The following is a 13,675-nucleotide window of genomic DNA, read 5'->3' on the forward strand; positions in this document are numbered from 1 at the left end:
GAGTTCTAGTTTAGGGCCTTAGGCTGATTGAGTCGAGAATTAAGTTTTTAACTTTTTAACTTTTTAACTAATTGATCGATTTTAAGAAAAAAAAAAAAAAATTAAAGAGCCCGCCTAGGCGCCGACCGCCTAGAGCCCGCCTAGTTCCGCCCAGCCCCGCCTAGGCGGCCGACTTTACCCCCAGCGCCTAGCTCTCTCGACTAGGGGAGAATCGGGACGGGAATGCTGCGCCTAGCGCCTAGGCCGATTTTAGAACCCTGCTCAGGAGAGAAGGATTGGAGGGTGATGAGTTCTGATGTCATGGAGATCCTAAAGAAGACAAGTTTCCAAAGGTTATTGGCTCTAGCGCGCTGAAAAACCCAGAAACCACCCTGGAGCATGAACTATTGATTAAAGACTGATTACAACTTAAGCATATATATGTGAAAAAATGCATGGTAATGTTGGCCTCTTTCTAAATAAACTGGTTTAAATAGTTGGCCTCTTTCTAAAAAAATGCATGCAAAGACAGCTATTTATAGTTACTTTAATCTATAAATAGCTGAGTTACTGTTCATGATTACTGTTCACGGTAACTTTCTATAAATAGCTGAGTTACTTTAATCTATATACTCGCGGTGTGAGTTACTTTTAATTACATTATACTATATATTAAAGGAGGGTGCGGGATTTACTGTTCATCATCGGCTTAGTAACAGTACAGGCTCGAGCCGAGCTGATAATTGAAATTACAATTTTGTCCTCTTTTTGTAATAATTTACAGTCTTGCCATCTGCCCTAAATATAAAAATTCGTCTCCGGTTTGCGCCCAATTTTTTCTTTTCCTTTTCTCTCGCTCAGTCGCTCTCCTCACTCTCCTCGCTCTGAACTGTACGGAGCTTTCAAATTTCAATTGGTTTTTGGAGAAAGTTCAGAAGCTACAAGCTACAACTTGAAGGCACCAATTAAACAACATAGTTTGCAATTCAGCGATTACATTTCAATTGATGGGAAGTTGTAAACCTAATCGAGAAGAGAAGGAAGAAGATGTATTAGGGTAATTGGGTTTTAATCTGAGAAAGAAGAAGATGAATTTGGGTAATCGGTTTGCAATTCCTTTTCTTTCTTTTTTTTTCTTCAGTTACGTCTAATCGATTGAATCGGATGGTTGGTTTTTGTGGTATTGTGGTTTAATTTGCAATGCTTTTTCACGTCTTCAGATATCGTAGAATGGTGCTCTAATTGATTTCCCAGGTTTCAAACTCTGTGCATGTATAAGTTTTTGTGCGGTTTTGGGTTTTTATTTTTCCTTTCTTTTGTCCAAATCTCTGTTGCTTCTAATAGCTTCTGTGCTTAAGGTCTTGGTTATTAATGATTTTGATTTGTTCGTTTTAGGTATTTTAGTCGCCTGCTTAAAGGTTTGAAGTTAGGTTCCGGAGCCTTTGGGTCCGATAGAGGAATTTGAGTTGCAATCATCTTCAGGTTAGACCTTTTTTTATTTCCAAGAAAATAAGTTCTTTGAAATTTTTAGCTGGTTTTGAAATTGGCATTCAACAATTTATGTTCTTAAATTGTTTTTTTGTTGCTGATATTGCTTGCTTCTATGTTTTGGGGTTTACTCTTGAGTTTGTGAAGGGTAAAGATCGACTCTTTTCTCATGTAAATTGAGGGGACTGATGGGAATTTAAAGAAATGGGGTTTGTGTTGTTAGTTAAAACGGGATGTGTGTCCCGCTAAACAAAGTTTGGGTCTTTTCTCATGTAAATTGAGAGGCTTGAAGGGAATTTGAAGAGATAGAACAGGTATACGTTCTATTGTGATTTCTGAATTTGGTTTGATTTCTGTTGTGATGTTCTTTTAAATGATTATCTCTAAAAATTAACTGTTCTCATCTCATTCAGTAGATGACAGAGCTTCAAACTCTTATTTGGTTGGAGGGCATGCAGTATCGACAGAAAGAGTCCTCTGCAAATTTCAACTACTCCACAACATTATGGTATGAATCTTCTAATATTGACATTGATAATTGTGAGAGATGTGTGGGTTCCTTACTAGAGGAATGTTATGAAATTAGTGCGTTGCCATTTTTTTTTCTTTTCTACAGAAAAATCCTTAATGAACAAAATCAGGAGTACATTATCTGCATATACATGATTAATTATCTCCTATGCTAACATACAATGTTTCTTCAACTAACAGGGCTCTAATTATGGATTTGCAGTGATCATGATTTGACTGTGTGTGTAAAAACTCAAGAGGAAGTTGATGAAGACAGGATCAGTAAAATGCCAGATGATGTTCTCTGCTTTCAGGTCAAGATAGGTTGCTATTCTGTACATATTCTTAAACACCTTTGTGGAGAGGAGACCTCACGTATTCCAAATGATGAAGAACCCAGTTGTGATGGCGTAAGCAGACTTGCAAACCATACATTCAGCCATTTGGTGAGAAATGGATTAGAATCTAAACTCTGAAACTTATTTTTGACACACTCAGAAGGAGAGGTTTGGTTTTGAAGTTCATTGAGCTTTTTTCTTAACTCAACATGTCTTATTAAGTTTGAAGGGACAATATTAGCATGACAGATTAAAAAGTAAAATCTACATCCTAAATTTGAAACTTCTGACTATCAATAGCTACATCTTCTTCCTTCAGTTGACACCTATCGTTATTTGATCTATAACTTCTTATGTCGTACTGAGATTTGGTAGATCAGTGAGAGATTCTATCTTTGTGAAGGACAGTGTCATTGACCTACATGTAGTTATTATTTTACAGTAATAAGCAGTTACATAAACTTTTTTTTTTTATAGAAATCAGTGTGTTAAATTCTTCCCTTATGTGTTGGTATAGAGTATAAGTTTGCTCTTGCTCCTATATGTTTCTGTCTGGAGAAATGTTTTTGAATTGCTTCGAGGTATAGAAATGATGCGATAACTCATGAAAGCTGTGTATGATTCCAAAGCAACTTTCAACTGTATAAAAATCTCAAGTTGTTTTAAATTTGGGAAAACTACAAACTTCCTTCTGCCATGAAATTACAGTAGAGATCGAAAGTTATTGTGAAATGATTTTTTTATTTTTCCGCTTTGTTTACTTTGCACCTGAAGGGATTCGCTGCCATTTTATATTTTGCAGGGCAAGCATTACCCCTGGAGCTGTATTGATCGTTATGGCTGGAAGATTCAAGGCCAATAGGGTTGTCTTTTTGAAGCATCATTCTTCTTGCTTGCTTTTGGTCACTGTTATATTTTTGTTTTTCTTAACTATGTGAGAAATTGTTTTTACTTTTGGTTACCAAGTAGTGCCTTTTGATGAATGTTACATGTAGTTTGCTATGTTTGAGTGTCATTGTGAATGTATAATGTATGTAATGTTTGCAAATGTAGTATTATTAAGCTGACCACCCGCAGCATTGCGCGGGCCGCAATACCTAGTCTAGAATTAAGTTGGAAAATTATCGCGTTGTACTCTGTATAGGATTCATCAGAGAGCACGATTCCTCCATAGTCATCTCCATTTCAATAGCAGCTTAACAGAAACTCCAGTACGTGTTTGGAGACAGAGAGAATTGAAAGAACCCAGATCTGATTTTCTTCGAAGCGAATGAGAGCATGACTCCTCCGTAGCAGATCGATTGATTTTCTTCCTCTCTTTCTCTCTCTTATATCTTTAACTCCAGATCTGATCTTGGATTTAAGAAGCAGATCCATTCCAGGTATGTTCTTTGATCCTTTATCTCAATTCTCTATGTTCAATTTGTTATTGGATCTTGAATTAGTGAAATAGCCTTTCATGGTTCTTTTCTGATCCGGAATTTCTTTGGATTTTATATAAAATCATACTCCGTCGTCTTCCTCCAGGTATTTCACTTCCAATACAATAAAAAGTGGGCTTCTGCATCATGGGTTCCAAACTCCAAGCCAAACTAAAGTTCCTCTCAAAAAAGCTGCTCATAAAATGAGTGAATAATTTTGGTTTAAGTTACCCCCTTGCCCCGTGCTCTTGTGGTTAACATTGTGTTTGTACCCATGTAGTCAGCATATCGGCCTAACGATCATATCGTGGCCATTTGATGAATGAAGAAATTAAGATAATCATTGGTAATTTGTAATTATTATTAATGATAATTATCTTGATTTAGAGGATAAATGCTTCGTTAAGAGATTTTATCTCTTTGATATTGCATTTAGAGTATTTGTAACGATTAAGGAGAGCAGCTCACATATGCATTTATTGGCTAATTTGGATGAGAGAGGGAGTTAAATAAGCTAGCTGTTTGGTTGTTTATTGATAAATGATTCATAACATTTGTACATGCAGTGCGACTTTGAACAAAGAATGGAATGAAGGCAAGTACATGCGGCATATAGTTGATTCACTTCCTTATTCTTCTGATGCTAGTTTAATTAAAGAAGCTGTAGCTTCATTGGATTACTGCAAACAGTTTGAGTTCAAGAGAAAGACTTTATCTCAGTTTGATCGTCAAGCAAGTTAATTTCCTCTATATAAAGAAGCATCGACAGAAGACAGGGGAGACACATACATCTCCAGCCAAAACTCCATCATGGGTTCCTTTTATTTTTCTTAGCTCCAGATTAGTTTCATTCTCTTTTCAATTCTTAGTTGTTAGCTCTACTAGTTCGAGTCAATTTCCTTCGTTTTTCTTGTAATCTAGCATCACTATTTCAATAATTTCCTTTGTTACTTTTTTATAATAGTTGATAGTTTTATTCTTCAAGCCATTTATTATTTTCTTTTTCCGCTCTTTACTTTATCTCTATTTACTTTCCTGCGATTTACTTTATTGCTCTTTACCTTTCTGCAATAATAGATATAAAGAAAATAAAGTAAATAGAGATAAATTAAAGAGCGGTAAAGAGCAATAAAGTAAATCGCAGGAAAGTAAATAGAGATAAAGTAAAGAGCGGAAAAAGAAAATAATAAATGGCTTGAATAATAAAACTATCAACTATTATAAAAAAGTAACAAAGGAAATTATTGAAATAGTGATGCTAGATTACAAGAAAAACGAAGGAAATTGACTCGAACTAGTAGAGCTAACAACTAAGAATCGAATGAAACTAATCTGGAGCTAAGAAAAATAAAAGGAAACCCATGATGGAGTTTTGGCTGGAGATGTATGTGTCTCCCCTGTCTTCTGTCGATGCTTCTTTATATAGAGGAAGTTAACTTGCTTGACGATCAAACTGAGATAAAGTCTTTCTCTTGAACTCAAACTGTTTGCAGTAATCCAATGAAGCTACGGCTTCTTTAATTAAACTAGCATCAAAAGAATAAGGAAGTGAATCAACTATATGCCGCACGTACTTGCCTTCATTCCATTCTTTGTTCAAAGTTGCACTGCATGTACAAATGTTATGAATCATTTATCAATAAACAACCAAACAGCTAGCTTATTTAACTCCCTCTCTCATCCAAATTAGCCAATAAATGCATATGTGAGCTGTTCTCCTTAATCGTTACAAATACTCTAAATGCAATATCAAAGAGATAAAATCTCTTAACGAAGCATTTATCCTCTAAATCAAGATAATTATCATTAATAATAATTACAAATTACCAATGATTATCATAATTTCTTCATTCATCAAACGGCCACGATATGATCGTTAGGCCGATATGCTGACTACATGGGTATAAACACATTGGAGATCTTTTGCAGGCAAGTTTAATCATCATTCTTCTTGATTTTTTTTTTTCAGGTTATAAATTGATTTGTAATCTGATCGTCGATGCTTATTGGTTTAAATGGCTAACATTCCAACAGATAGCAAATTCTTCGATCTTGATCTCAGGTGTCATTTGGCATAAGGTAATATTTTTTCCCCTTGATTTTTGCATCTGCACTCATGCCTTTCCAATTGATATTGATCATCAATTGATAAAAACAAAGGGGGTTCTGGTCTTCTGGAGATGCAGCAGACGAAGGGGAAGATGAAGAGAACGGGAAGATGAAGAAATGAAGAATTAATCTGGAGTGTGTTTCTTTGTTCAATCATGTATATTTTGTTTGTATATTTATTGACAGTCATCCCCTTCCCCCTCCTAAGCTCCTTGTATTGAATATGATGAGAATTTTAATAATAAATATTATTGGTTGTTCTTCAAATATATATTGTTGGTGATATGGGTTGTCTAGGTTGCTTACACCAATTAGAGAGTGTTGGACATGTGCTTTGTGGTTGTCCTACTGCACAGAAAATCCTTGCAGCTCCACCATTTTCCATTTAGGTTCCAATTACTCCTTTTATTTTCAAGGAATGGTTACTAGAACAGGCTTCCAGTCTCTCATCAGAAATTTTTTCTAAGTTGCTAATGATCCTATGGGGGCTTTGGAAGAACAGAAATGATAAATTATGGAATGATAATGCTAAACAAGCACCAGTAATTGTTGCTTGTACTATGGCTTGGTATGAAGAGTTTCTTCAAGCTATTAGAAGCATGACATCGGTATCCCATAAGAGGACAAAAGCTGCTACATTCTGGTTCCCTCCCATGGTTGGTATGTTGTGTTTGAACGTTGATGGCACTTATGTTCCTTCACTACAACATGGAGGCATAGGAGGTGTTTTGCGTAATGAGAAGGGCGAGTTTATTGCTGGCTTTGCTTATAGGGTGCCTAATGTGTCTTCTCCTTATCATACTGAGCTGCTTGCTATTAAATATGGGTTGGAGATCATTCAGGCACTTGGTATATATGTCCAATATTGCTTTAATGAGTGATTGTTTAGAGGCTGTTAAGTCTGTGACAGAGGAGGACCAAGATTTATCTCCTTTGGGAACTATTGTTGAAGAAATTAAAGGTTTGCTAGCTGCATTGCAGTCTATAGGTGTTCATCATACTTATAGAACTGCTAACCATGTTGCTCATCGATTAGCAGGTCTTGGTTTTGATTCTGACATTCATATGGAATGGTTCTTTCAAGCTCCAGAGTCTGTTCTGGATGCCCTACAGTACGATTGTAATCGTATGAATCATTAATACAATTTCGTCTCTACTTCAAAAAAAAAAAAAATATATATATATATATATTGTTGGTTAATAACTTAATATTCAACATTAATTAACTAATTCTATTTTTACTGTGTAGTTTATACAGATTTAGTTTAGTGATTAATATTCTCACTGATTTTTAAAGATAAATTTTATATTATATTTTTATGTATCTCATGTGAGCATGTGTTGGCCCCACAGAAAAATTCACACTAATTTTTTTATCAATGTGGAGAGACCAAAGGCCACACCCCTCAAATGGGACAGAAATCTAATCAGTGAGTGTAGGGTGGCTATTGAGCTTCCCACACTGTTATCAGTGACGATTAGATATTATACCCACTGATTTCAATCAGTGTGAATAGTCAAATTTGCTAGTAGTGATTTGAGGAAGATTAGTTCTCATTCCAGCGACCAAAAGTTCTATTGGGAGGCAATAGAGGTCTATTGGGGGGCAATAGAGGCCTATTGCCCTCTACTAGAGCAAGTTCACCGGGCTTGATTATGCCCGGGCTCCACGTCAAAAAGTGACCAAAGTCACCAAAATCTAACTATTGAAGCTTCCACCGGGCTTGGGCAAGCGAACAGTGCGTGGCCCAGGACACAAGCTCGGTCAGCAGGGTGACTGAGGGCGTGACCCAGGGCTCCAATGTGGCCTAAACAGAAGAGAAGAGGACAGACGGGCTAGGACGAATGCATGTGGTTCACTCGCTTGGAGCGTAGTGCCGAGAAACCCAGACGCGGGTGCAGTGCGGTTTTTTGTCGTGTAGTGGCATGTGGGGGGGCCGACGTGGCAAGTAGCCATTGGTCTCCTTTTGAATTTGAATGTCGTTGTTTTGTTTAATTATGGGATCTGACGGTTTACAATTACGGACCTATAAACTAGGTTTGCAGATAAAAAAAAAAATGGGCAGATTATGATACGCTAAAAACAAGTGCTCAACTTAACCTTGCAAGATGTAGTCGTTAGCAATATAGAGTAAGCAGGGATCGTTCAGGCCGGAGATTGAGGGTAACTTTATAATTCACACAAAAGAAAACAAAACAAAACTAACTAAAGCACAAAACAAATAACAAAACTAAGAAAAAGAAAAACGTCAAAGAGGGAAAAAGATGGCAGGACAAGATGGGGATAGAAGGGTGTTGCAATCCTAAGTTGAAATAGATTTGGGGTTTTTATGTTCCTACGAAAATAAAAGGAAAAAAGAAAGCAAAAACGATTTTAGAGTTTGAAAAACAATATGGAGAAGATGTTAGAGACTCGGAAATCCACCACCAATTACTTTCGAACAATGTTAAGTTTACCTAGTTTCAATTACTAAGGTGAACAGAAATCAACCAAGAAACAAGTCGGAGCAGATCATGTCCCTTATTAATGTTTCCCTAATTACTTAGTCTACGTGAACGCACAATAGCTAATTAAGCCTATCAAACATGTAATCAAGGTATAGAACGCTATCCTATCAACAACACATATAGCGTCAACATATTTGAAGCATTAAGATCTCATGGAAACGATTGATTATAGAGTTGCAGTCTAGTGTGGAACGCCTACCTAGCATGCTCTTCTAGTTGCTTAAAACATCAACTTTTGTTCAAAGCCTTGCATACTTGTGGATTAGAAAACAAGACGATTAGGTGAATTATTTTCTAAACCTAGCTCCAATTACATGCATAAATCCTATGTTGGCCACCATAAAACAAAGACATGTAAAAGTTTTCGATCAATCAGAGATAAACAACCAATCCACACCAAAGATCAAGAAACTAAGTTTAAACAAACATATGTTCTACATAATTGGGGCTTCAAACCTCGCCCATAACAAAAAGTGACTAGCCACACATCGTCTTAAATTCAACAAATAAAAGCATGAGTATTTGATTACAAGAAGATAAAAACCGTAAAAGGGAGAGTATGAGAGCCACGAATTCACTTTTAGGCAGCCTTAGATGCAGGCACTCCTGCAAGATAGGTCACGGCAGAAGCTTGATGGAGATGGATGGTGATGTGCACAGTTTTCCTTTTTGAAGACTTGGGAATTTTTTAGACTTTGTGTGCTAGGGTTTGGGAGCAGAAGATGGCGCTGTAGGATGGTGATTTTCAACGTGTTCAGAGCCTCTATTTATATAGAATACACAGCCCAAGTTTCCTTTTCCAATTCTGCTTTGAAAGCCTCTCCTAGTTGCTTGAGGATTACTCTACTTGGTGCATAATTAAATGATTTTCAAGCCTTAATAATCTTCCCAAAATCTTGAGGAATCATTCTAGGACTCTCCTTCATATTTGCAGCAGCAATAACCTTCCAAAAATGCCCTGGAAATCCGTCCAAAGAAGAATTCTGCCAAACTGTCCTGTTTTGACTAGGATTCAATTTCTGACTCTGAAGCTTCCTTCTTGGACAAGCAACGACTTCGTCTTGACAAGTTTCTGGATGGTTCTTGACTCCCACGTGTTCTATGACATCACATCTTCTATATTTATCAATAACCTTCTGGAAAAACTCCAATAAAATCGCCGGAAAAGATCTCCCAAAAAGCTTCGTGAAAAGCTGACAGTTTCTGCCTTATCAGGAAGCCTACTTTGCGCTTGGTTTCCTACTGCCTCGTTGACACTTTTGACCAGTTATTTGGCTCTTGTTGAATTATAACATCATTTCTTAAAGCATCGCTGGCGCTTTCTACAAAGGTGCATCTGGAAGAGTGCAAGAATTGCTCCTCAAAACCATTCCCAGAAAGCTGATTCTGAAACTGCAGTTTTCTGCTTTGCAGCAACTGTTTTGCACAACGATTCCCGTGGACTTCCCTTGTAATTTCTGGGAAAATGGTTGATCAATGTTGATCCTCTGCATCAGTACTTCATGATCCATGGCTCCATTGCTCCCTTTCAGCTAATATTTCTCTTGAATCACTCCATGAACTACCTAAAAAGAAAACGAAGTTAAAACTGACTTTTTAAAGAAAATAGCTAAGAAAAGTATAGAGGTTTCACATTATATTTATCGCATTTTATGCTCCTATCAGATTACAACGGTAAGAAAAAAAATTTAGGGAAAACTTTATATAAATACCTCACCTCCTATTTTACCTCTCACACAAAAATGATGTAGTGTAAAGATCATGTCTATTTATTGAAATTTTTCATGCAGATAAAAGTGTCGGTGAATTTTCACTCTTTTAAAAACAAATTGTCAGTTGTGTACATGTGATTAAAATGTCGGTGGAGTTATAAAAAAAAAAAACTCGTCAATGGATATATCATTTTTCTACCCATAAAATTTTCTTTGGTTGGATTTCCAAAATGTTCATCAATAGTATTTATTTACATCGTACATTTCTCATTTACACTTAAAAAATTAATAAAATATTTGATGAACAGTAATTGACTGGTGACCCTGACCCCAACGGGTGGAAACAAAGGTCCAGTGGTAGTGAATAGTGTCTTGCCCCAGTGAACTGGTGACCTGGTGACCCAACGGGTGAACTTGCTCTTAAGAGGCAATAGACGTCTATTAGGGGGCAGTATACTATTGGGGGTAAAAAGGGTCTATTGGGGGGCAATAGAGGTTTATTGCCCTCTATTGGAGGGTAGTAGACGTCTATTAGGGGGGCAATAGAGGTTTTCAGAAAATTACGGTGGGCGCGCGGTTAGTGACCGGATTCCGGCGACCGGTGACCCGAATCCGGTGACCGGTGATCAGAATCCGGCGAAGTTGGTCAGAATCCTTCTACCGATGACCGAAATCGGCAAACGATGATCGAAGTCCGGCGATCGGCTCCAGTGACGTCCCCTATGGTTTCTCTCTTTTTCATTCTCTCTCTCTCTCTCTCTCTCTCTCTCTCTCTCTAAGTAACAAAGGGGTTGTTTGAACCCAAAATAACATTTTTTCCTGATAAGGGAGACTCGAAGAAATCTGGGCCAATATCCGTGGCCCAAGCTATTTATTTGCGACAAGTTCGGAATACATTGTTTAGAGACCAAGTAAAGCCTATTTGGAGGTCAAGCAATCTTGAAGCAAACCTGAATATTCCTTGATTTACTACTAATTATCAATATATTTGATAATTATGGTGATTTGCTTGTTCGTCAAGACTGCAAAACGAGAGGACAAAATTGATGGCCGAGATTACGCGAGGCATGTAAGGTAATTATCGAGATTCCCCAGATATTGCGATCAAGGATGCGAACGCGGACGAGTTGGTTGGCTCGCCAATATCAAGTTGGCCTTATATATATGTGGTCCGTGCAATTAAGGTCTTTGGTTGTTCAATTAAGGAAGTATCAAGGTGAGCCCAGCTAAACTTTCTCATGCAATTGGGATGGCTGGATGTGGGAGAGATAGGAAGCATGATTGTGGTTAGCAAGGTATTCATGAAATATATATATACGGTGGCTCATGCATGGTGCAATTAAGGACAAGTATCCCATGCAATTAAGGTGGACGTGGAACAAGGAGAAGCATGCAATCATGCTTGCTTGCAATCCTCAAGGAATCTAGTTATATATATATAGTTGCATTGCACATGCATGGCAGATGGGTCAATTAAGAAGGCTCTTAACCTTAATTGTGTGAGTATATAAATATATATGTGCATGCAAAGACTGTTGCAGAGTCCTCGCGAAGATATCGATATATGAGACGTGCATATCCTACCGCATCCAAAAGGCAATTAATCCTTGCCTATATTCTAGCGGCGACATAGGCGGATAATTATTAATTTTTGCCTACGATAGATATCAAAACTATTAAGAGCTATTAAGAGTTTTGATTTGATTCAAGGCCAATAACTGTGGCCTAAAATATAGTATTTCATTCATATTTGGAAAGTGAATCTGCAGCAGCCTATATATAGAGGCTAAAGACGATACAGAAAAGAACACCTCTCTCGAATCAATTAATCCTAGCGATTACAAAGCCTCCCAGGAGCAAACCTTCAACCCTGTTGAAACCCGGTGACCGTACTCTCAGTCCTAGTCTCTCAGAGCCGACTGTCAGTGCTACTGCCACACAGACACTTCCAGCGAAGCAAGGGTAACACCCTCGCAACCCAGCGAAGATAAAGATACGCTTTAGCAAACCCCGTGCTTTCTCAGAACTTCCCAGTGATTGCTCTGCTCAACCTACAACGTTGAGTATCGATTTGGTGACCGAAGAGATCACACCCGAAGTCCTTATCCGTAAGGCAAAAGTCCTTTCCCGAAAGGCTAGAAAAGAACCCTGTTGTGAGGTTGGTGCTCTCCTCATCCACAGCGCTTGAAGAAGAAGTCAGGTCAAGGGACTACCCCGACGACTGCACCCCACGGTGCTGGCACGCCTGCGCAATCACTCGCTCAAAAGAGACAGTTTGCACGCCAACTGGTTTTGGAGCCAGCCTACAATGTCCTCATCATGCAGAGGGTCAAAAATGTTTGGCTCCAAAACCAGTTGGCGTGCAAACTGTCTCTTTTGAGCGAGTGATTGCACAGGCGTGCCAGCACCGTGGGGTGCAGTCGTCGGGGTAGTCCCTTGACCTGACTTCTTCTTCAAGCGCTGTGGATGAGGAGAGCACCAACCTCACAACAGGGTTCTTTTCTAGCCTTTCGGGAAAGGACTTTTGCCTTACGGATAAGGACTTCGGGTGTGATCTCTTCGGTCACCAAATCGATACTCAACATTGTAGGTTGAGCAGAGCAATCACTAGGAAGTTCTGAGAAAGCACGGGGTTTGCTAAAGCGTATCTTTAGCTTCGCTGGGTTGCGAGGGCGTTACCCTTGCTTCTCTAGAAGTGTCTGTGTGGCAGTAGCACTGACAGTTGGCTCTGAGAGACTAGGACTGAGAGTACGGTCACCGGGTTTCAACAGGGTTGAAGGTTTGCTCCGGGGAGGCTTTGTAATCGCTAGGATTAATTGATTCGAGAAAGGTGTTCTTTTTTGTATCGTCTTTAGCCTCTATATATAGGCTGCTGCAGATTCACTTTCCAAATATGAATGAAATACTATATTTTAGGCCACAGTTATTGGCCTTGAATCAAATCAAAACTCTTAATAGCTCTTAATAGTTTTGATATCTATCGTAGGCAAAAATTAATAATTATCCGCCTCTGTCGCCGCTAGAATATAGGCAAGGATTAATTGCCTCTTGGATGCGGTAGGATATGCACGTCTCATATATCGATATCTTCGCGAGGATTCTGCAACAGTCTTTGCATGCACATATATATTTATATACTCACACAATTAAGGTTAACAACCTTCTTAATTGACCCATCTGCCATGCATGTGCAATGCAACTATATATATATAACTAGATTCCTTGAGGATTGCAAGCAAGCATGATTGCATGCTTCTCCTTGTTCCACGTCCACCTTAATTGCATGGGATACTTGTCCTTAATTGCACCATGCATGAGCCACCATATATATATTTCATGAATACCTTGCTGACCACAATCATGCTTCCTATCTCTCCCACATCCAGCCATCCCAATTGCATGAGAAAGTTTAGCTGGGCCCACCTTGATACTTCCTTAATTGAACAACCAAAGACCTTAATTGCACGGACCACATATATATAAGGCCAACTTGAAATTCGCGAGCCAACCAACTCGTCCGCGTTCGCGTCCTTGATCGCAATATCTGGGGAATCTCGATAATTACCTTACATGCCTCGCATAATCTCGGCCATCAATTTTGTCCTCTCGT

The 13,675-nt window shown here is 38.4% G+C and overlaps 1 protein-coding gene and 1 long non-coding RNA gene across 11 annotated transcripts; both read left to right on the top strand.

Moving 5' to 3' along the window:
- Positions 1-818: 818 nt before the first annotated feature.
- LOC112174544 lies at positions 819-6,114 on the top strand. 10 transcript variants are annotated; one of them, XR_005802089.1, is made up of 10 exons: positions 819-1,077; positions 1,200-1,251; positions 1,375-1,461; positions 1,615-1,781; positions 1,881-1,975; positions 2,179-2,423; positions 3,118-3,697; positions 3,843-3,962; positions 5,706-5,815; positions 5,897-6,114. It is a non-coding gene; the product is annotated as an uncharacterized LOC112174544 (long non-coding RNA). The 10 variants fall into 10 exon arrangements; XR_005802093.1 differs by having other exon boundaries at positions 1,200-1,233; XR_005802088.1 differs by having other exon boundaries at positions 1,375-1,781.
- Positions 6,115-6,405: 291 nt separating this feature from the next.
- LOC112170711 lies at positions 6,406-6,985 on the top strand. The gene is made up of 2 exons (XM_024308031.1): positions 6,406-6,694; positions 6,756-6,985. The coding sequence occupies exons 1-2, from the start codon at positions 6,406-6,408 to the stop codon at positions 6,983-6,985; spliced, it is 519 nt and encodes a 172-aa protein (XP_024163799.1).
- The last annotated feature ends 6,690 nt before the right edge of the window (positions 6,986-13,675 follow it).

Source organism: Rosa chinensis, chromosome 6, assembly GCF_002994745.2.
Source record: "Rosa chinensis cultivar Old Blush chromosome 6, RchiOBHm-V2, whole genome shotgun sequence".
Taxonomy (NCBI): domain Eukaryota; kingdom Viridiplantae; phylum Streptophyta; class Magnoliopsida; order Rosales; family Rosaceae; genus Rosa; species Rosa chinensis.